Here is a 25846-nt window from a genome sequence, read left to right on the forward strand (position 1 = left end):
TAATTTAAGTAAAGTATTAAATTATTAGGATAACTGAAAAAGGGGTAAAAGTAACACAATAGACACGTAATACTTAATTTTTAATTTAACGGACACGTAAGTTTACCAGCTTCTCTGCCTTTTAATAATTATTAAAATTCAAATGCAAGTCTCATTATTTTCTGCTTAGAGTTTAAATTCTTCTTTTTTTTTTAAATCTTTTCTACATACTTTGGAGTTACTTGAATTGCATTCAGTTTTATGGTTTGTTGGCACAATTAGTAAAAATGTGTGGCTATTATTGAAGAATTTAATTTGTATATGTATTTGATAAGAGCTCAAAGCGAGGGCCAAAACGTCGTATTAATTCGAATAAAATACTTGCCAGTTAAAGTCAACTTCGTCATTAATTCTTTTTAATTAATCTTAATAATATGATTAGACTTTTGATTAAAAAAACAGGCATAATGTGGTTTATTAATCCGAATAGTGACATATTCTGATTTAGGTAACCACCATTTTTTACAAATAAATTTGATGGTGGTACTAGTTCTTCTTAGAATTATTTATGGCTTGTTGCGTTTCTTCCCCATAGATATCGAGAACGATACTGGCACCGAAAACACGTAATTGTGTTGCGAAAACAAATTTAATAACAAAATCAAACTCATGGCTTGTTCTTTGTCCCTGTACTGCTGCACAGGGTTAGAGTAACAGGTTAGAGTAAGACAAATAATTTTTTTTTTTTCATTCTGCCTTATCGCACCAGTGCAGCAGTGCAGCACTGGTGCGATAAAAGAACAGGCTATTGAATGATACAATGCAGAGCACTTGAGCAGAGATAATCTTTGCAAGAACTTAAATTTTCCACAGCACGTCCAAACTCGTTCACGGTTTCTAGGAAAACTCAACAACACAATCGTCAAATGAAACAATTTTTGAAAAATTGTGTTTAATTTTACTATACATGTCATGTTTATCTAACTATATTATATAGTCATAATAACCATGCAATTAGATATTATAACTAAATCAGGAGTAATCAAAATTTGACCATTGTTAGACCTAAATGTTTTGGTTACCAGAATATTTTATTATGTTAATCAAAAAATGTGTTTAATATTACTAACTATACATGTCATGTTTATCTTACTATATTATGTAGTCATAATAATTAACATTTAGATATTATACCTAGATCAGGAGTAATCAAAATTTGACCATTGTTAGACCTAAATGTTCTTCTTGGTTACCACAATATTTTATTATGATAATCGGAAATTCCATTTAATCCAGCTAAATCTTGTTGAACCAAACATGTCACGTTAATACAACTGCGCTTGTTTTTTCCGTGTGGGGGTTAACGAACCTTGGTGTCTCGGGCGCGTAATGTGTCTCGACATGTAATCGTCGATGGGCCGAAAATACTTCGGGTTAAACTCGGTAATAATTCAGAAACCATGTCCCGTTGCGATATAAACCGCCACATATTCCTCGCGATGACTTGTCAGCTGTAATTTACATTTCTTATTACTTCGCCATAATCTCGGAAAATTTATAAGCTCCCGCGCATTTCGCGAATTAAAGGCAAATCCAACGAGCACTCGCAATCCTACGTTTCTGGCAAATATTTGAAACCCTATTCAATTTCGGATTCAACCTAGAGGTGAAATAACGCGACACGAATTCGCGTTGCGCTTTCACAATATTTCCACGTTTAATTTCCAATTGTGTTTACACTTTTACGAGTGATTTACTTTTCGAAAGTGCATTATTTCGATTTTATTTATGCTATCGGCTAATATTTTCCCGGAAAATATTTTCCGCATTTCCGGATTTTTTGTTGACAACCTTCGCGCGAAGGCTGTACATATTTAATTGTCATTTCGTATTCCACGATGGAAAAATTTTCACTCACCAATTTTTTTTTCCACTCGTCACCACGCAACCCGAACGAAATTGATCGACAAACTTGTTTCGCACGAGTTAGCGTAACGACACTTGGCGTAAATCGATGTAAGTTCACGCCCTTGCGTGTTCGATGAATCGACACTTTCACGCACTGTTGCGTCCGTCGAGACTCGCGAGAGACTTTATGCTCTTAAATTGCATAGCTTTCTCGCCCACAAGTTCAGTGAACGAAAGAGTTAAGAGCGTGGCGCGCCTTAATTCTCCCTAATTGTCCGAAGTTGAGCGGTAGCGCCGAAACGACTTAGCCTTTAAAACAAACAGGCAGACTTATAGCGCAATAGAATCTTTATCTCCGAGAAATAATTACAATGTTTCGACAATCCCAGATGCTTCTAATCCGCAATCTTAATTAAGCTCGTATCAGATTAAACATTTTATGTTAAAACCTTCCGTACTTATTTTTTTGTTGTATTTAAATATTTTTGTGTTAAATTGATATTTATTTCTTAGTGTAAAATAACACAGTTTGTGGATAAATAAATGAAGATAATGTAATTAAAAAAAATTAATTCTCCCTTTCTCTCACTCTTTCAAAAATTACTAAATAAAATGTATGTGTATCAGCACGTTATAATTGTTAATTTTACTAAAAAAATATCTTTACTCTGTTTCTAAATTGTGCTAAAGTTACATTTTTAATTCTTTACACAACATTTATGTAACTTTCTGACACATTCACCTTTTGTTAATTTAATACAAAAACGTTAGTCAATCGTTGGGATACGCGATATATGTTATTTAACACTTTTCTAACCGTGAATTAAAAATTAAAGATTGCAAATCAAACATTAGAACTCGATCAATCAAATAATTTTAATTTTAATTTATCTATTTCGTTTTAATTGTTTAAATTGTAATCCTCAATTTGCAATCTTTAATTTCCAATGCGGAGACGGCAAGAACTATTCGAGGAGACATATTAAAATGCAAGCAATTAAATCATCTTTAGCGATATTTAATTTTGGGAAATGCATAATTATCCAAATTTAATTTTCCGTTTTAGAATTATCGATATCATTTTTCGCGACATCGTTTAATTGTCTTATGGAAGAAAATTAAATTATCTTTAATCTGTCTGACTGATAACTTATGACTACAAATATGTAACTAAATTTAGCCACGAAGATCAGATTCGAGTCGGAACCGATATTTTTAGCATCCGCGCAACGTCAAATGAATAATAACGGCGTGCAAATCAAAACTCTCGGGGGTAGGAAGGGGGGGAGGGGAGAGAACAATCGAAGGGGAGACGACGGCAGATGGAGAACGGAAATCTTTAGTATAAGGCGGGAGCACGGCGCGAATCTATATCGGGCCGATGCACAAGCCCCATTTCCTTATGTCACTTCCGTACATTGAAAAAGAGTCTTGTTGCACTAATTGGAAATCTGATGGATTCAATCATACAGTAAGTCTATTCAAAAACGGATGAATCAGAGATCTTAAATCACCACATAATAAAATCTAGCGAACAGTCCGTAGTTATAAAATCTCGAATTCTATTATTATAATAACCGTACAGAAAAATATTGTTATTTTGACAATATCTTTAGTTTCAAAATGAAAATCTTGAAATAAGATTGTATCGCGTTAAATCAAAAAAATTTACTCGAATAAAGATTTATTTTAAAATTTTATATAGTTTAATCAAGAAAATGATATTCTTGTTATTTAAGAATAATTTTCTTGGATAAAAAGAAAAAATATTGGATAGAAAATACTGTACGTTCAAATCGAAAATTATCATTTTCTTAGAATAAAATTATCAAAATAATTATATCATACATAAAGAGAAAGAGTTATTTAGATTTAATAAACAATTTTGTTCGATTATTCCAAAGCATATATTTCTTTGGTTTTAATAAATTTTATTAAATCTAAAGAAAATTTATTAAAACTAAAGAAATATATGCTGTGGAATAGTTGAACAAAACTGTTTATTAAATCTAAAGAAATCTATCTCTCTGTGTATCCTTGAAATAACAATTACAAAAATAAGACTGTAAAATACTGTCAAAACCCAAGATTTTCAAATTCTTTTAAGAAGATTATATATTGTTGCATATATATAGTATAAAACAATAAACGCGTGCATATGAGTATATAAGAGTCAATTTGACACTTGCTTCTTTTCTGTGCGGATATTAAAGATAACATCCCGTTTGACCAAATTGGTTTGACGCATTCGACCGTTCATGTCTTGTTAATATAACCAAACCATTTTTCTCGACGTACTCGCTACGCGGAATGCCGTCATCGGCCCGACGACGCGCGCGTATCCGCGTGTGCGTGGGCGCCGTTCCGGCACCGGGGCGCGTGCGGGGCAAAAAAAATCTATACCACTTTCGTGCGACTTCGTACGTTCGTACACGGCGCAGGGGAGAGATCGTTGCTCGTGTGCGTGTGCTATCGACTGGGCCTGGCTGTATCGCGGTAGTAACGTGCCGGCGGATTCGCTCGGCTCGAGCTTCGCGGCTCGAGGGCTTTTCAGAGGGCTCCTTCGCTTAGGATTTCGTACTCGCGGTTTCCCTCCGACTTCATATTTATTTCCGCTTCCTTAATCCTTCTGGCCGGATGATTCGTTTTTATTTTCTTCTTAGATGGTAAAGAATTACGTTTTCAAATTATAAAAAGCGAGAGGCCGGCGTTTCTCGGATTTCTGTTTGCTTTCGTATTTGAAGCATGGCGAGAGGCATGAAACATTTTAATCAGAAGTTTATAGTGCTAAGAAGCTAATGATGTATATTACGTTCTATTTTATTTTTTGCTTTGTTTTTTAAGAGAAAAAGTATCATATTTTTAGAAATTGTGGAAACGTAGGAAATTGAAAAATAGAATGTTTTTCAACATTATGTAAAACTAAAAAAATAAATGCATGTATAATCTGTTTTTGTTTTGTAAACATGTATGTTTGTTTAAAAAAGTGAGATGTAGAATTACGTTTTAAAAATGATGTTAAACTTTCGACACATTTTTTCTCAAAATATTATTTTTCAAAATAATAAACACAGTAATTCAAACATAGCTTATTCAAGTAATGTAAAACTTTTAAACAAAATCTTTAATATCCTTAATAATATATCATTTTCAACATCGCACGGATTACGACCCTTTTCTCGACTTTTATTTTTTTTTCTTAAGTTATAACAAAAAGAAAATAATGTTTCAAACAAACACACTTTTCAAATTTATGTTTATAATTTCATGAAAAATAAAATTATTAAAAAATTCCTCCGTGATTAAAAAATGACAAGTGTAGAAAAAAAAGGATTGCTTACTTTTTAATTTCAGATAATTTATTGTGACTTTCAAGTGGATATGTGCATTTGTTTAGAACACTATTATTATTTATTTATTTTTATGTTTAATTCTAATTTTGCATCTTTTTACATTTATAGAGAAAAATACATATTTTCAAAGCAGAAACACATTATTTTCTTATCTCTATAAATGAGTTTTACATGGTGTGGAAAAATATCCTATTCTTCAAATCATTAGAATTCTATAAACCTTAAAGAACTATTTTATTGCTTTCTATTGCTTTCGAAGTTAAAACATTTATAGTGATAATCACATAAGAAATTTTAATAAGAAGATAATAACGTTAAAAATTAATAATTTTTTGAAATCAAAGAACGTGTAAAAGGTGTTTTCCAAATTTTTATTGCTCTCTCAAATTTGAAGCACGGTATAAAGATTATCATAAAAGATTTCAATCGCGAGACATATCATAAAACGCCGATGAAAATTAGATATCGTGATGCACATCACATTTAAGAGGCTTAAGATAACGATTGTAGTGTTAAAGATATGCGAAAATAATCGTCCCTGGGCAAATTTTCCAAATCTCGAGACTTTCGCGAAACACGTCGTGTCTCGGACAATAGAAAGTGAGGCAAGAGCGGTTTATGTAAAGCGGGGCGAGCACATGTGCGAGACGGCAACTTTGCAAATATTTTTTGCGTCACAAAAAGGTCCAAAAAAAAAATATATATTTTACAGGAGCACGTGTGCGCAAGTAGTTTCTCGAAGGCGAGCGAGATACGAAGTTCACCGAACTACGGGAAAACTTTTTAAGTTCTTCACAGAGCGACACTTCTTCCCTCGGTTTGTCTTTCGAGTAGTCGAGTACGGCGTGTTGTGCTCGATATTGACTTGAGGAAAGGAGAAGCAAATTTTCGCGTTTTTCCCAAATTTGTGCCGTTTACGTACAAAGCGACGAAAAATCTCAAAGAGGAACGATTTAACCGAAACGACGGGTATATTGAAGAGGTAAAGTACACGGAGAGAGAGAGAATCCAATTTCATAGAATTTTCATGGCAACGTATACCTACGCGCGGGAAAAGGTTACAAAGCCGCAATGATAAAAAGAAAATAAAATAGGGAGCTGGCTTTTCGCGTCTCTCGAGCGCAGTAATGTCTCTGAAACGGTACGTGAAGTGTAACGAAATGTAATGTGAGATGATGCGTTTATGTCGATTTTGGCTCGTGTAAGTATGTAACGTACATACACGTGTATCGCGCGTGCGATTTCATAGACTTCTTCTTGGCATTAAGATATGCGATTGCATTTTACGGCCAATAAAAATACGAAGATTGTTTAAATGTGCGCTAATGTCACGTCATACATTCGCGATGCATCTAATTCTACGATTGCGATGCGATAAAACTTAATGAAATTTATGATCCGTATTCAGAACGCTTATAAAAATGTTAGCGCACTTTTTTTGTCAATCTAGCTTTGTCTTTCACCTAACGATAGAAGATAGAAAAATAGTGCTAATATCTTTATAAACGCGTTTTGAATATTGGTCTATATTTAAAAATGATAATATATTTAAAAATATGTATATTTAATAATAATAAGAGAGTATAAACTGACGTGTGAAAAGATAATTATATTATAATTAAAAATAATAAGAGAGTATAAACTGACGTGTGAAAAGGTAATTATTATAATTAAAAATAAGTCTTATTCGGTCTCGTACTGATATTTTTTATGTGATTTTATATACTTTTTCATAGTTTCACAGTTTGTCAAACTGCGCACTGAATAAATTTTGAATCTTGAAACACAGTTGAAGAAATAGTATATTATCACGATATTAAATTGATGAATCAATTTAATAATATTTGAAAAATTAATTTATGTCTATAATAAAATATGTAGGTATTAATGGTTAAAATTATGGTTTAAAAAGTTGCAATAACCATAATTTAAATAAAGTTGGTACAAAAAATATTTGAATTATATTCATTTTTAGTAATACATTATATATTACTATTAATAATACCGTAGCAATAATACCTATAAAATAAAATGTTTAACCATAATTTATTTTATTTAATTATAATCAAACAAGTCTTTGTTTCTCTTAGGATATAATTTTTTTCTCTGGCAATAAAATGAAAAGGCGATGTGTTGGATGTAAATTCTTCTTGCAATAATTAATAATTAGTATTTCTCTGTATCTACAGCTGATTTCTACTTACAGACTAAAAACATTTTATTTTTGTGTTCCGATTCAAACTTTGTGCTGAATTTTTAACGTAACTGAATACTAATCTAACATAACATGATTGTGTTACTTGAATATTTTGCGTTAAATTGATATTCAATGTTTTTTATTATGATATAAAAATAAAAAAATATATAATATATACATTTAAATAAACAAATAATATAAAAATAATGTAATTTTAAACCGTGTAAATTTTAAATTAAATGAATAACATTTTATTATATATATATATGTATATACAATCTCTCTCTCCCAGACAACAAATTTACATCCATAGTACGTCCTTGAGACATCGCGCTAGTTATCCCGCGATTATAACGAGATTGTCTCATGGGATGCCCATAGGATAAAAAATGTCTACTGTCTTTACCGCAGTAGGACGATCTTGCTGACGTCCTAAAGACGTCCCTACGATAGCCCAAGATCTCCATAAGACATCAAGAGGATATTGAAATTTACATCCATAGTACATCCTTGGGACATCACGCTAGTTATCCCGCGATTGTAACGAGATCGTCTCATGGGATGCCCATACGATAAAAAATGTCCACTGCCTTTACCGCAGTAGGACGATCTTGCTGACGTTTTTAGGACGTCAACAAGATCGGCCTACTGCGATAAAAAAAAGCGGACATTTATGATCCTATAGGCATCCCATGAGACGATCTCGTGACAATCGCGGGATAACTAGCATGATGTCCCAAGGATGTACTATAGATGTAAATTTCAATGTCCTCTCGATGTCTTATGGAGATCTTGCTTAATTCTGCATCCGGAAAAAACGGTCACCCATCCAAGTGCGAACCATCGCCGACGTTGCTTGACTTTGAAGATCGTACGCATCTAACGCTTCGTGATGATCCATGAATACTTCATGTTTATCATTACATATTATTTTTTATAAATCATTTTAATAGATGTTGTAAGAAGGATGAAACATGTATAGTTAACTTACAATTTTTTTTTTATAAATAAATATAAAGTTTTACAGTTTTTTATTAATTTTACGTATGCGAAATAAGATGTGAAATATGATGAAAACTTATAAAAAGATCTGTGTTTGCTCTGTTTGGGTAAAATAAAATAAAAAAAATAAGAACTAGATGTCATTTTTTATAATTTTTAATATTGTTAATATATTGTTTCAATAAGTGTAATATTGTCGTAATTGTCACATTTTTATGTTCCTGAGAGCTCCTATGGACGTCCTCTGGAGAGTACGCTTTGCTCGTCTATTTGCTGTTACAACGGGATATTTTTAAACCGTCCCGCATTGAGCTTGAGTAGGACGAGATCTTACTGAGAACTCCTACGGATGTCCTCTGGAGAGTACGCTTTGCTCTATTCCCTGTTACAATGGGATATCTTTTAATCGTCCCGCATTGAGCTTGAGTAGGACGAGATTTTACTGAGAGCTCCTACGGATGTCCTCTGGAGAGTACGCTTTGCTCGTCTATTCCCTGTTACAACGGGATATCTTTAAACCATCCCGCATTGAGTAGGACGAGATCTTATTAAGAGCTCCTATGGATGTGCTCTGGAGAGTACGCTTTGCTCATCTTTCGCTGTTACAACGGGATATCTTTAAACCGTCCCGCATTGATTTTGCGTAGGACGAGATTTTACTGAGAGCTCTTATGGATGTCCTCTGGAGAGTACGCTTTGCTCGTCTATTCGCTGTTACAACGGGATATCTTTAAACCGTCCCGCATTGATCTTGCGTAGGACGAGATTTTACTGAGAGCTCTTATGGATGTCCTCTGGAGAGTACGCTTTGCTCGTTTATTCGTTGTTACAACGGGATATCTTTAAACCATTCCGCATTGATCTTGAGCAGAACGAGATCTTATTGAGAGCTCTTATGGATGTCCTCTGGAGAGTACGCTTTGCTCGTCTATTCGTTGTTACAACGGGATATCTTTAAACCATTCCGCATTGATCTTGAATAGGACGAGATTTTACTGAGAGCTCTTATGGATGTCCTCTGGAGAGTACGCTTTGCTCGTCTATTCGTTGTTACAACGGGATATCTTTAAACCGTCCCGCATTGATCTTGAGCAGAACGAGATCTTATTGAGAGCTCTTATGGATGTCCTCTGGAGAGTACGCTTTGCTCGTCTATTTGCTGTTACAACGGGATATCTTTAAACCGTCCCGCATTGATCTTGAATAGGACGAGATCTCATTGAGAGCTCTTATGGATATCCTCTGGAGAGTACGCTTTGCTCGTCTATTCGTTGTTACAACGGGATATCTTTAAACCGTCCCGCATTGATCTTGAGCAGAACGAGATCTTATTGAGAGCTCTTATGGATGTCCTCTGGAGAGTACGCTTTGCTCGTCTATTTGCTGTTACAACGGGATATCTTTAAACCGTCCCGCATTGATCTTGAGCAGGACGAGAGCTCTTACTGAGAGCTCCTATGGACAACCATAAGACGTTTTATCTTGCCAGGACAAAAATGGGATAAAATCGAGATGATCCCGGGATCAATTTTGCTGTGTGGGCTCTCATACAAAACATATAAATGTTAATTTTACTAAAAAAATATGTTTCCACAATTTCATTTGAAGTATTATATCTTTGTGTTAACTTTTTTATATAATAATTGTGTTATTTTCTTACATATTCAACTCGTGCTAATTAAATTACATGAATTTAAGTGAAAAACGTTTAGAATACACATGTATTAAATTTAATATAAATCTTGCAAACTTTCTACACACACACACACACACACACACAAATTCAATGCAACCGGTACAATCGTCGCGTTTAATCCATTTCGTTGTGTACGAAGTAACGCGACTGACATAACGAATTAGGAACTTACATCGCTCGCGTAGAAACTTTCATCGTTCACACATCCATGCACATTCTGAACGAATTATGCGGCAGCATACGTATCTATTAATCCCGAGTACGAGTGCAGACGCGAGAGCGGGAGGGAGAGAGCGGTAAGGGAAACGCGAAACTCGTTATTTTGACAACGGCGCTGTTGAAGCCACCGTCGCTCTGCATCGCGAACGCGCATGGCGCACCAAGTGTAATCGCGGCGCCCATGAATATCCCGGTCGTTTCCTTACGCAAAACGCGACCATGTACATACATACATCCACCAACTGGCGCAACGAGATATTTATTAGCCGAGTTCCCTGGAGAGTTGATCGCGCGTATATACACCGAGAAGGGTTTGATAATAGCTATCAAATGAGAGAGAGAGAGAAAGAGAAAGAGAGATAAGTGGAGTAATGTTAATTATATATTTGCTTAACATAAAAAATAATAACTATACATTTTTCTCAATATTTCGTTACTGTACCTGTATAAAAATAATTCTACTTTTGAAATTATTTAGTAAATACAATCAATTTAACCAATTTTATTAATAATTTAAAAAGTAAAATATTTTTTTATTATATTAACCAAATATTTAATGGCATTACTTCATTCAATATTTGGTCGCTTTTACCAAATCCTTCTTTCAGTGTATATTTATGTACACGAGGAAAAATCCCAGTTTAGTTAATAATAATCAAGCTTCCGTAAAATAATTTCAATTAATGTTCAGTTAACATAATATTTAGTAATATTTAATTAAATTAAAGTAATATTTAATTTAATTTAATTTAATTTAATTTAATTTAAAAAAATTATAATTTATTTAATTAATTAAATTAAAGACATAATAATAGTAACCAATCGATCATTAAATGGTTACTAAATTTTTAATTATGTTAACTGAACATTTAATCGAAATTACTTCACCAAAGCTTAAGTAACTATCCATTAGGCTCGATTATCATTGCCAAATTCTTTTTCAATATATCTAGCGCGCGAAAACGCGCATCGATATCGACATATCGATTTTACTCCGGAAGACGCCGACAAAAGGGGAATCGACTTCAGTCAAACGAGAACTGTTCCGTCTTCATGAAATATCGTTCGAATATGAATGGAGCTTGAAGTCGAACGTCGCCATCGGACGTCGCTCTCTCTCTCTCTCTCTCTGTCTCTCTCTCGCGCCAAACTACGCAGGAAGAGCCTCGTTCGCCACGGTCGTAGCTCATCATCGATTCCGGCCGATAGGCAATACAGAGAAGGAGTCTGTTCGATCGTCGATCAGCCTCGATCCGCAATCGATTCGTGACAGCACCGCGGAGTCGTCGTCAAAGCTCGTTACGGATCAGCGGCAGAGTCAACGATATTAACTTCCCGATTTCTCTATGACCGTATTCCCTTTCAACTTTGTCGGCCTTATCAATTAAGCTTTCAGCCTTACGCGGCATTAAGTTGCGATATTAAATCCGAAGAAAAGGAGGAAAAAATGTTAGATTAAAAATATCAGATTTATTTGGGTGTTTCAGGCGAGTACATTACGCGAACGTTCCCTGACGAATGCGTAGAAACGATTTGCTCATCGTCATACTGTGCATTTTTTAATTCTCGTTTACGCGGAGGAACACATAAAAAAACGACGATGTAAGAGCGCGTGATCTATTTCTGTATCATATGCGGTATACGAACGATGACGTAAAAGTTCGTTTTGGAGCTCTGCGAGAGTAAATTTACCGCTATAATAACTCTGACAAGACAGAAACGCTTTAAAGCATTTACATTTAAAGGAACAAATTATTATTTAATTTTATAATTATTATTTAATTTTACACTCTGAAATCTCTAGATCCCAGTAAAATTTCAAAACTCTTGTTGATATACTGAAATAAATGTTTTTAATATTCGTAACTACATTTGTGTAGTTAAAATATAATTATGTAGATAACATTGTGTAGATAAAATATAATTATGATTAAGAGCTTCATTTTTAACATTATTACAATATTAGAAATAATAATTTTATGAAAAAGGGATTGAAATAGCAAGTAAATATTACTCGTGATGTCTTCTTTAATATTTATTAGCCAAAAATTTGATCGACAAAATATATTTTCGTAAAATATATTTTATTTTTCATATTAATTAATTTATTTGTGTGTTAAAAATAAAATTTTATTTTGTTGTATCTAAATAAAAATTTATTTCTATTAAGAGACATATTTTACTTATAAGAATGACAAAAAGTCATATGAATATAGGTCTACTTCTTTTCAAGTTATACATACTTTTTATTTACAATTTTGTTGCACAGTGGATACCCCGCATCGACGTTTTTCATATTGCTCAAAAACTCCCGAAGCATTTCGTATTTTGTCACACAAGGCAACTATATAATTTCAGAGTACCACAGTAGCAATAGAAGTATCATAAACGAGAGGCTTGAGATGTTTCCATAAATAAAATTCCAAGAAATTCAAATCGGGAGAACGTGCTGACCGTACAATTGGTCCTCGTTTGCCATTCCATCGTTCGATGTAGTTATTATTAAACAATTATTCTGAAAACAAAAAACTATTTCTAACTTGGAAAGAAACCGAGACTCTACATAATCCTTTTTTTCATTCTTACAATGAGTAGAATATGCTCTTAAAGTTTGTCCACCTGCTTTTGAAACGTCCTATATTTCTAAGATTAACCCTAGAAGACAAATGCGGAGTGCATTATCATCCTAAACTACCCTCATTTTCGCCCTCATTTTTCTTTTTTTTTTTTTGCTTTGAGTAAATTTTTCAATACTTCTCTGACAAAAACATCATATTTATATGCATCATCGTTTTCTTCGTTAAAAAAATTAAGAAAATGCACCTAATTTACGTCTAACAAAAAGAATTGAACAATCCAAAGAAGTTTGGAGTGACGTTTTTGTCTTTTTATAACCCTACTTTTGCCTTTGAAGGCAGCCAAATTCAGTTTTGTCTTCTAAGATAAAAATTCGTGTACGCGCACATATTTTCTAATAACTCGTAATTTTCATGATAATTCATAAATGATAACTCGTTGTTGCCTAAGGGCCAAATTGCTCTAAAACCAATCATTATATAGATATACCGCTACGAATACCCGCCACCGTTGTTACCCCGATTGCATTATACCATCTGCCTAATGAGCTATAATCGTCGATTCTCCGAACACGTGCGGCGCATGCAAAAGACAGATGTTTCGGGGAGGGGTATATCAAAGATGCGATAATCCGATATATACCGCGCATATATCCGCGATTGTTTCTATCGCAATCTATAACGCACCCCTCCCCCCTCCCCCCCTCTGCCCCGCACCACTCGTTCCAAACGCGGCTTGAACGACAGCGATGCAAACGACGGCCCGCGACCGACGCGTGCAACGACCGGGGATGCAATTAGCGTCTGCTTTTATTACTTCAATTTCAGTACTCCATCCGCTTTAATCTCGTCGCGCGTCAACGATCCGACCCGAACGCAATGAGGTATTTGCCGAAGAGAAGGCAATAATCCGTCGACGCGATGTGGCGAGAGGCACCCGCGCGCGATACGGCACACGCGTAATAAAGCCCGCGATATACGCGTAATAACATTACCGACTTGCCTCTGCCTTTGGGCGATAATACTGATTCGCGTCGTGTATCGTGCATGCGGTTGCGGCGTTTGGCGCCGATGATTGCGTTAAGCGACTAAAAATCGTTATCGCCGATGAAACTTTCGTATAAAATACGGCAAACTCAAGAGAGAGACCCGTACTCTTTAAAATATCTCTCATATTCCTGATGTGTTAGTTTCCTTCTTGAAAAGAGATTTCCCTTTTAATTCTTCCGACGTAATAGTTATTTAATTACATACAGGATAATTCCTAAATAAGCACAGAGAAAATAAAGGGAATATTCCTTGAGTTATTTTAAGAAGAAAAGTCTCGAGATTACGCACCAACAGAAAAACAATCGTGCTGAGAAAAGTGATTATCCAATTTTTAGTCCTTTTCGCTTAATTAACGAATATTTTCGCAAAAAGTGTAATTCTTGATAATAATCTCATTTTGATAATTGATTTCTTGACAATACATTCATCACCTATAATTGAAACAAATAATGTTTACTTAAAATTAACATCTGTGCACACGTACCGAAAAACATGTACTTGAATAAAATAGTTATTTTGAATATTTCAGGAGTTTATATCCGCAAATCCAATATCATAAATTCATCATATCAGCGTCAAATTTTTTCAGAATATATTGTAAATTCTAGTAATTTAATATTTCAACCAAGAATATTAACTTAAAAAAATTCAACATACTTATTATTCTGACTGTTTTCCGAAGTATAACTTAATAATATTCCTTAAAAGAGTATAAATTCTCTCCTTGTTACATGATGGCAAGATTTTTTTAATTTATCATAATAATATATATTTTAAGAATCAAGAAAATATTATATATAACCATTGCTTACTAGAAGAAAAAGAATAAGTTAAGTAAAAACTTTTCTTGATAATATTTTTCCGTGTGCACACGCGCGCGCTTAGTGAATGTATTTATAATAATGTCTCAGTGGCACCGAAAAATTCTTCTACCACATGCCAAATTTGAATAATAAATTTCTAACTGTTTTTCAGATCTTCAAAACTTTCACGTTTTTTTTTTTCTCAACTTTGACACAGTGTATTTTGAAAACACAGGACAAATGTTCGTAAAATCTTTTCTTCCTAAGTAAGCTAAGAATTACATCCCCCTTTTTGCCAACAATCTGTTTTTTACAAATTACTCTGTATTATTAAGGAATTTTTCATATGGCTTACATACATTTCGATGCAATCAAATTAAGGTTTTCGAACACAATGCTTCTCGATTCTGGCAGGGAGTGTTTCTCCAGCGTTAGCTAATGCGAACGAAAGCTTGCCCTTTAGGTCGCTATAGCTCGCAACGTGTCAACGATCCCTGTAGATCAATGATGCCTCTCGAAAAGAGGAGCAAGCAGAGTGCAACACAGCAAAGAAAGTTTGCCAAGCAGAGCAATAAGCTTTAAAATTCTAAAAGTTCATTAATATTAAACGCGATCTTGTCTCGGCCCCTTCTCAAGTGTACTGTCGATATCGCGGTATATATATATATATATATCTCATAAGACTGTGCCTGTGAAAAATATTAAACGAATAACATATACTGTTAAAAGCTTTATAAAACCTTTCGCAAAATATTATACATATAAAAAATTCACGTTTATCACTTCGGAAGTACGTCGAATGTAAAAATTTCGTCTAGAACGAATAAATCCATGTTTACTTCGAAAGTAATTATCTCCGTTTACTCTAAAATTTTCTAACGATTATTTTCAAACTCTCCTCAATTAACAACTAGTACAATATTTGAAAAAGTTTTATTGAAAGCTAAATTAAGAGAAAGTTGATTGCTGGAAGTATTTATCAGCCTAACAATCGCGTAATCCACCCTTTACTCTTCAATGTTTACATTGTGATTCAAACTGTACGCGTAAAGGAAAGTATCTCTTGTAAAATATTATGGTATTTCCCATATTTCCCATATACACTAAATATACACAAAGAATATAAGATAAACGTCAAAATGTTAGATTCTACTCTGCTGTTCCACATCGCGTAAGAATACTGAAATAATCTCGACGGCACGAGGGATGAAAATAATTCCATCACTCGAAAAGATTATATCCTACGGAATATTCTATCGACACCGTTCACATTCACGTTTCCCTCGAAGAGCCAAAGCTCATCGCAAGAAAGAGCAACTCGCTAAAAGACGCACAGCACCATACCCGCGTGTACAATTTTCTTTTTCTTTTCCAGAAACAATTTCGCGAGTTAACCACGCAGACTACTCCACAGTTACTCACAAAAAAAAAAAAAAAAACATCGGTTCTCATTCTGACTGACGCAGCTGTCAGAGACGGCTTTACGGGGGAGGGGGACCCCCTTCCCCTCAGCGATCGAGATCTTTAAAGACTCTAAACGCGCACCGTGTCACGTCTCTCGTTTACTTACATTGCGTCTGGAGTCAATGCACTCTCTCTCTCTCTCTCTCTCTCTTTCTCTTTGAGGCCGTCGGCGAGACGAAGACGTTCCTGTCCGCGCGCGGATTTCCGGCGTGGCGTGAAGCGAACTACGAGGACGTGAACGAGGAGAGAGAGACGCACTCCTCTCTCCGGTGTGCGCGTCTGACCCGATCGGGGGCTTTATTCACTTCACCGCGGGCGAGCCGGTCGTCTCCGCGAGACTCGAGAGTAATCCGTCGCCGACGCCACCACCGTCCGCCACCGTCGTCGTCGTCGTCGTCGCCGCCACCACCACCACCACCGCCGTCGCCGCCACGACGCACACTACGGGCGTATTGTGTCTCTCGCGCGCGTGTACCACCGCCCGTGGCTCCACTCCAGCAAAAGAAAAAAAAAAAAGAGAACGAAGAAACTACCGCCACCACCACCACCACCACCACCGCCGCCGCCGCCGCCGCCGCTGCCGCCGCCGGTTTTATAATCAATATTAGTTGACGGTGAATCCGCGCTGCGTCGCCGCTCGTCACGTGGGGGGTCGAACGGCGAGAGAGGGAGAATCGGAGGAGCCTGCGAGGGAGGTAGGTGCACTTGCACTGACGGAGAGAGGTCCCTTCTTTATCGTCCCGCTCGAGCCGAGGCGATAAACCGGCGGCAGCATCGACGGTCGAGGGTTTTAAACCCGTTAACCCGAGGGTTGTTCGACTCTTGCCCTCTCCGGAATGAGGGGGTGCGTCAAACAGTTAAAACTGCGGAAGAAACAATCGCGCCTCTACTAACCGACCTCGCAAGAGCGTTAGTTTCTCCTGGTTTGAGAACAAAATTATACATAAAAAAAAAAAGAATATTGTTATTTTGACTTGAATATCTTTAGTTTTCAAATCTTGGAATGAGATTATATTGCGTTAAAAAGAAAATTTACTCAAATGAAGATTTATTTTAAGATCTTATATAGTTTAACTAAGAAAATGATATTCTTGTTGTTTAAGAATAAAATTATTTAAATAATTATATTATATTCTTGAAGTAACACTTATACTGACTTATAGTATTGGAATAAAACTATAATATTTTGAAATTCAAGATTTTCAAATTCTTCTAAGAAGATTACATATCGCAGACAATAAATTAAAATTTGAGTATATAAGTTTCAATTTGAGAGTAAATTTTTTTCTGTGTAATAATAAAAAATGCAGAAGCATATGTGCAGAAGCCATTTCCCCCCGTTTGAATAATTGAAATTTTGAATTTACCGGATGTCCATCACACGTGGATGTCGCTTCCGCTCGGAAGGAATACATTGTACCCGCGGAGCAATGGCGGCGTGACTCTCGCGTGTGATCAGAGAAAAGTTATTTACTCATAGCGTTATCACGATTTAACTCGCGTCGCTTAATTTACCCGGGAAAAAATAATGAGATTATTTAAATTTGAATTTGTGTAAAAAATATTTTTTTATAAAAATTTATTAAATGTTTTCTCTAACACCCCCCCCCCACACATGTAGAGTAACAACCCCATTGCGCCAGTCGTTAAACAATCACTAAATAATTGTTTGAAAAGAAAAAATAACAAAAGTCTAAACTAATTGTTATCTTTTCAGATTTAATTTTCAAATAGATTTAATCAAAATATCATTTTTTACTTCAAAATGTATTTAATTTGTTTTTATTTGTTCAACGTCTGGTGCAATTATCTTATGCATGGGGAAAGAAAGAGAGAGAGAGAGAGAGAGAGAGAGAGAGAGAGAGAACGGATAACAAATAAGAGTCAATTTTTATTATCTCTTTCGGAGAAATAAATGTTTTTAATTAATTTCTATAACTCTTTCATTAATTCCCGTTAATTCCATTCAATTTTATTACTTTCGATCTTGCCAATGTCAAACAAAAGTTGCACTCTCATTGAATAATCTCTCGTCGAATAATCGCGTAAAATTTAATATTGCTGTCAATGAGGAAGTCAAACTCCACGTCTATCGTATTAATTGTGCATTTGGCATCGTTACGCGAATTTCAGTCGAATTGTGTCGCGCGGCTTGCCGGCAAATGAGTCATCCAGTATTATACAATCGATTTTGCAGCGGAAGAGTAGCGAACATTACACCGTTTTAATTGGAGTTGTGCGTATAACTCTTTTTTTTTTAATCACATCTCTGCAGTGATTAAATCTCATTTCTACGGAGCGCGTATATTCAGTTTAAAAAAAATCACTAATACGGGATATTATTTTGTTATTTGAAAAAAAGGCATAGATTTGTTTATTTTGAGAGATTACGAAATAAAGCTTTCCAGCGTATCGATCACCGAATCCTAAAAATTCACAACAGAAACAAATAAAGTCTACCATTTATAACATTTTATATGCACAGGAAAAATAAAACGTGTTAGACGTAACAATTAAACGCCGTCCCATTTACAAAAGTTACATCCCCCTGTAAAAACCTGGAAACTGTGTCGTTCAGTAATCGCATGTTTAATAACGACATTACTTTATTCACGATAATTCAATAAAAATTAATTCGAGCATTTCAAAAATTTGTAAAAAAAAATAATTTAAAAGCTTATTATCTGAAATACATGTTATTCTTGCTTTTAACGATATAAAGTTACAAAACGTTATTTTTTCAATATGTTCTCTCGCCTCTTGCGGTAAAAGCTTCAATAAAATCTCTTTTTTCAAAATATCATTCAGTTTCACAAAGATCAATGTAATCATCCTTTTGCGTACTGACGCATATACATTGTGCGTTATTTTCAATTTTATTAATGGCAATGCCCGTAAGGCAGATAACAGCGCTTAACCGCTCCGCTTATGCACGTCCGACTGTGCACGTTCTACTTTCTCTACTTAGCGATTGCGTACCATGTGCGTAGCACGGGGGGAAAAAAACCGAAGCGAAAATTGTTGCCAATTTATGGCGCTCTTCCACGAGAAACGGTGAACGATCTCGTGATCTACAGAGGCACGCGCTCGCGCAGGGTGTGGCGAGAGACGGACCGACGCGACGGACGCGCCGGACTCCGCACGCCATCTCGGCGGCGCCCGCGCCGGTTCCGACGGAGGCGAGGAGTTTCCGCGCGCCGCGCCGAGAGAAGCCGGTACGCGCCGATGGGTTATCCACGGAGTTTACCGCGTGAGAATCACCGCGGGAAAAATCCTCGAGGGGGTTGCCGTAAACGGGGAGGTTCGCTACCCATCGCGAAAACTACGGACCTTCAGCGGAGAACGTTTCTATCGTCTTAAAAGAGAGGAACAAGAGGAGAGAGATCTTCATCCCCGGCTGAGGGATCTTTATTTTCATCCCTCCCTCCACTACCCTTAACCTCGTTCAGCCCGTTATACTCTTACCTCGTATATCGCAGACATTCTCGAATTACGCCCGCAATCTTTTAGTCAGATAGGATTTCCAGCCCGCGCGGATTTTCCATCGGCAAACATTTATGTATAAAATGTTAAATATTTTTACTAAATCCTCCATAATGGATGATGTCAAAGAGTATACAAGTAATTTATTTTTACTTTTACCCTATGTATTTTGACGTAAAATATAGAATCCCGGGGATTAATAATAACTTTCATGCTTTTATGCACAGAATAATTAAAAGAGTCGTTATATAATTCCGTTAAAAACGAATAGCAATTATCTCTGTAAGATGTGGATAAATCAATTGTTTCCAAAAATTGATTTTATTATTTTTTATCCTCTTAAAAAAAAAAAAAAACTCTACAACTCTTGTTTGAAACGTTAACTTTCTAAAATTCTGCGAGATATTTGACTGTTGAGTTTATGATAAATCATTGTGTACAGAAATAACCGTGCGGATGTATTAAATTACGCAAGGCGATTATAAATTATTCGTGTCGTCAACAAAATGTGATAAATTTTTGTGAGGATTGATTTGTTATTGGATTATTTGTAATCGATGTACGCGCGCGGATATACATTGTATACAAGATACATAAATATTAACAGATGTGAAATATGTATAACATTCAAAACGCGCAGACATTGTTAATGCATTTTAGTAAGAAATACGCAGTTTTATTATCATTATTTATATAAAGTTATCTAGATAATCACCTAGATAAAGAAACAGTTTTATTTTATCTTTATCTTAAATTTAAAAAGTCCTTTCCAAATTATCTAAAATAATATAAACAATAACAATTCGAGAATTTTGAAATATTTTACTTAGCCTCAACTTTTAAGAGTTACTATCTATTCTAATATTTTTTTTAATAATAATAAGCTTGCGTTTCAAAATTTATTACTATCTATAGATACGTAATGTGAACTAGATTTTTAATATTGTCAGTGTATATCGAAATGTAATCTAGATGGTCAGAACAGATGACAAAGTCGTAGTGCAATATAAAACCTCAAAATGCGTAAATTTTTAAATACTTTTACAAAAAATTTTGTCAATTATTATAATCTAAGTTATACAATTTCCATCTATTTTCACTTTCATCTTTACTAGTGTATTGAGATTCCAAATCAAGAGACAATTTTCTGTGAAATTATTTTTAAGAAATAAAAACATGAATATATCGTTTTCAAATCCCTTGTTTTGCTCAACAGCGAGCATTATTATCTAAAAATTATCTAGACAAAGTCATGTATATAATTTTATCTTTGATCTAGATAAATTAAAATAAAATCATCTTATTTAAATACGTTTACATGTAAGTTATCTTATCTTCATTTATTATTATATCTTAAGTTATCTAAACGCGAAACTTCAATTTGTTCTCATGAACAACCGGAGAAGGAGATAAATCCAAGACAGCGTATATTACTTTCTCTCGCGTTTCATATTTTCGTTTCATTTTTCAGAATGCCAGAATCGCAGTTTGAAATTATTTTCTACTTGTCTCTCGTACAATTTTCTCAATGGAACTAGATGAAACAGTCGGATATACCATTGTTCGCGAGTTTGGCTTGCCTTTTTTCAAACAAACGTTTTCGTTCTCGAATCAAGCTGTTTTCGCGCAAAGCATTTTTTTGTATCACTCGTGTTCTCAATTAAATCAAATAATTGGATACCTCTCTGCTTCCTTTTGATTATTTCTGATTTTATTGTTATGTCATTTCTCGTTGGTATCGGATAAAAATATATTTTTATTTTATTTACGTGAAAGAGACAAAAAGAGGTTACGTAACAATATTTTTCGTCAGCGTGCACTGGTTAAATACTAATATACCGTATCTGTTTTAGTTATGAGTAAAAAATATGCGGTATAACTTGGAGCGTTCTCCCTTTGTAACTGCGCGGTAACTTTGTGTCTGCAGTTGCAGCAGAACGGAATCGTGATGAAGACGCGACGAAGACGGCAGAGACAACCCGAGATACTCTCGGCGTATCAATTTCACGCGATACGAACGGGTGAGGGGCAGCGGGGGAGGAACGCTCAGTCACTTCAGAGAATAAACGAAGAAGAGAGAGTGAAACTTGAACTGGGGAAACCTGACTGAGACCTCGCTAATTCCAAGGGTTAAGTTAAGCTCGTAATGCGTCTAAAGGCCAAGAAGATGGCGAGAGTGAAGGGGTGAGGAGGTGTGTGTGAGAGAGAGAGAGAGAGAGAGAGAGAGAGAGAGAGAGAGAGAGAGACAAAGAGAGAGAGAGAGAGAAGAAGGAACAGGAGCCAAAGGCGATTGCAGGCAATGCAATCTGGATAATCCCTTCGCAGAACAGTCGATCTCGTGAGACGGTAATGAGTGCCTCTGCTCGCGACAAGTGCAACCACTTCGATGCGCAAAGAGACGACGACGAATTTTCCACGCTTTCATGTACTCGATAATTATTACCGTGATTGCCGAATTATTCGGATCTTTGTGCCATACGGAACGCGCCTCGAAATCCAATTTGCTCTTTCTACTGTACACTAAATAAGGAATCATCGAAGAAATGAGTACAGAGTCAATTAAAATATCCACATCAGCTTTAAACATATCTGTTCTTTTGCAAAATAATGTTGCTTTCCTATTGAATGCGTTCTTATATCGCAAGGATTTTCTTTTAGAATTCATCCTCAAAATTACAGTAATTACAGGGCAACATAATATTTTAAAGAATTTTGTACGATTTCTTTAGTTTTATTAATATTACAATAAAATGTTGAATATTTTGATTAAACATTTTAATTAATATAAAATTAATATAATAATAAATTCGAAAAAATATCATGTTCCACGACTATCATGAATTCGTGATTCGATTATCGTGAAAAAGTTTTATTTAATTTACAAAAGTTCAATAGGTTTGAAATATTCTGCATCGATGTATTTTAAAAAAAATATCACGGTTAAGATACGATTAATTGGGAATGAAAATTATTATACGGAAGTTGCGAGATTTGATCAATCTCGAAATACATTAAATTAATGACCGAAGTAGACAGCTACTCGGAAATATGAACAGTCGAAGAAGTTCATTCATTACAGATTCGTGAATGAAATATAAGAAGTACTCACCAGTATCGTTGGATTGCCGACCCTTGCCATCTGGATTCCACTCTTCCTCTATAAACAAACGGAGAAAACGGCAATTAGCGAAAAACATTTACTATATAGCGGGGAGGAAATTTGTAGTTTAGCGTTGACAGCGAGACAGTAAAGACAAATGGTTTGTTCAAAATAATACCCAATTACCCCGAAATGATTCGTTGCCAGCATATTTTGTCGAATAACAATTAAATTGTTTCACTCTCATTTTTCGTCCATCCGTCTTAATAAATAAATATATTATCCCTCTCGTGCAAACTGTTTTCAAACTGATAATTCTGGATTGGTAAACGACAAGAGAGTTACAAGCACAGATCAAATTTCCACGGCAATGAATCGTTTCCATCTGAAAGGCACATATTGGTTTCCAGCAAATTTGCAATTATTACAGTGGTAACGCCCCTGTTTGAGAGTTCCCAGAAACTTCAGTAACAAGTATCGTAAAGTTCCGCGCAGACTAAAGTTCGAATTTCGGAAAGTTACGGATATTGCACAGGCCTATAGAATGGTAGCCCGCCATCCGCACATCCCGTACTTTCCGAGCCAAGTTCCGGGAGCGTAAGAAAACGCGAGAGAATCACGGCCCCATCCTCCCCCTTCGCTTATTTCAATCGTCAGATCCGTTGACACGCTACGAATTCGCGTACACGGAAAGAACACCAAACGGAAAAGTCGAGATATACTGTCACAGCTCACCGCTATTTATTCCTTTAAATTGTGGTTTTTATCGTCATTTACTTTCTCCCGCGTTTTATTTGTTTGTAATAATGCAATAATATGGCATATGAAATATATAGAGAATTATTTCTTACTTTTTAAAGATAACGTGTATCTGCATAAGATTAATTTTTGGAAAATAATTTAAAAGAAGGAATTATTCGACAACTAATTCTAATATAATTAGTTGGCAACTTGCTAATGTAATAAAAAGTAATATTAACAAAGTATTCTATTCAATCATTTATTGTAAAATAAATTTAATTAGTTGTGGAAGAAGTTTAATGCGCGATTAGAAATCGGCGCTGTAAAAATACGCAATTTTTCTTAATAAAATTATACTTAATCATTTATAATCATTTATTATGAGCTGTTTTGATTGCTTAACATGAGACACAAAGTTCCAATTATGCAACACCGTGAGAAAAGAATATTAAAGATGATGAAAAATTGAATCAAAACGTCTAGTATAGAATTATTAATTGAATTATAAGAATTACTTTGTTAAGAAAAAATTCTTGCGCACTTTTTATAGTGTCGATTCTCAATTGCTTCTTAAATTCTCCGCAATTAAATTATTCAAGAGTTTTAGATCATTATTATTTGTTAAATATAATTTTGTAACATAAAATATGTAACATTTAGCAAAATATTGACAAACTCGATTTTCAGATTGCTTCATCCTAATGTTTGTGCAGGATTATGAGAATCGCTTTATGCTAAGGAAAAAATGCAATTCCATTTTAGAAGGTAACAAAAATTAATGCGTTAGTATGCATATAATTGCATTTTGCAAATATATCGGTGTATTGCTTGAAAAAAAAAATATAATCCCAGAATGAATTTACGTTAAAGAAAATATATAATTCCGTTTATAAAAAAAAAACGTTCGCGTGCAATTGCATCTGACAAGTGCAGCGGTGTATTGTTTAAAAAAATATAATTCCAGAATAATCATATTAAATAATAAAAGACTTTCCTCTGTCATTTATTTAAACTCTTGACTCAGAAAAGAACTACAGCTCAACTCAGTTACTAGACTCATCTTGTCTACATAATGGAGTTATACATTAAAGTATCTTTCGCACTTCACATTTCCGGAACATATGTGAATCCGATGGTGTAACTGCAGTTTCCATGTTGCGGTCGCGCATGCATAATCGCACGAAAATCGACCGAGCGTTCGCGAAAAGTGACGCAACGACGCGTGTTTTGTTTTTTTTTTTTTTCGTCCCGTTTTATACGCGTCACACGTATATTTATACGAAGCGCGTGTTGATGTATGACAAACTATGATGTCAAAGAGCGAAACCGAACCGAGGCGGATCTGGTGTATGCGCGCGCGTGTATAGAAATGTGCGCGTGTATTTATGCAAAAAACGCGCACGTCCGCATGTGACAAAGTGTAAATCGAACGTATCGAACATGCATGCACGCATGCGGCACGCATATCCCAAACTCAACAAGCTATCGCCCGTAACAGAGATGTCAGGTTGGGGGATTTTTCCCTAAATTTAGATGTCGTTATTATCACGGGAGATTTTTTTAGGAAGATAAAAGATTTATCGAAATTTTTATCTAAAGGGGTAGAAAATGCAAAGGTCAATTAAGTTTATTTTTGATGTTCAAAATTTAGATCGTTCTATTAGTTGCTCGCGTGGCTTTTTTTATGTAATTACTCAAGCGTAGAAACATTTCATGTTATATCCCGTATTATATCTCAGTCTTCATTATTTTCTAATAATTTATAAAAATATTAATAATACTATATAATAAGTGTATATCTTTTAGGTAAATATAAAACTAAAAAATTACTTTTAAATGTAAAATAATTATTACAATTTAAGTTTTAATGTTCCCGCGTACGTTACACATTTACATTTTTACAATTTTTTTATTAATTATTATTGCGAACATTATAATTATCTCATAATCATAGCGTTTTAAAATCTCTTGAATCGTTACGTAATTTAGAATTATGAACTATACTATATTTAAATATAATTAGATATTAATTTAATTTAAATGTTAATTAAACATTAATATTGTGTGTACTTCTGTCTAATAATATAATATTAAATTAAATTTGTCAGATTTTAGATGTAATAATCAAAAGTGCTACCTACTGTCACCCAGGAATATTTTATGTTATACATTATATCCCACCTACTTTCATATTGACTTTCTATTTATACTATTTATGAAACACACACTTTATTGTATAAATAAAATTGATAATTAATCTAAAGATAGATATATT

At 34.7% G+C, this 25846-nt stretch overlaps 1 protein-coding gene and 1 long non-coding RNA gene across 27 annotated transcripts in view; both read right to left on the bottom strand.

Annotated features, from left to right (window-relative positions):
- LOC105831681 overlaps positions 1 to 25846 on the bottom strand; it is a 304195-nt gene that overhangs the window by 144271 nt on the left and 134078 nt on the right. For all 26 annotated transcript variants that reach the window (XM_036292720.1, XM_036292717.1, XM_036292719.1 and 23 more), the window contains exon 3: positions 22840 to 22887. In XM_036292720.1, coding sequence (XP_036148613.1) covers positions 22840 to 22887 — 48 coding nt within the window. The remainder of the gene's footprint in view (positions 1 to 22839; positions 22888 to 25846) is intronic.
- Positions 158 to 3526, bottom strand: LOC118647577. Its single transcript, XR_004964767.1, has 2 exons — positions 1212 to 3526; positions 158 to 1044 (listed from the first exon to the last, which is right to left on the bottom strand). It is a non-coding gene; the product is annotated as an uncharacterized LOC118647577 (long non-coding RNA).

Source organism: Monomorium pharaonis, chromosome 10 (genome assembly GCF_013373865.1).
Source record: "Monomorium pharaonis isolate MP-MQ-018 chromosome 10, ASM1337386v2, whole genome shotgun sequence".
Taxonomy (NCBI): Eukaryota; Metazoa; Arthropoda; class Insecta; order Hymenoptera; family Formicidae; genus Monomorium; species Monomorium pharaonis.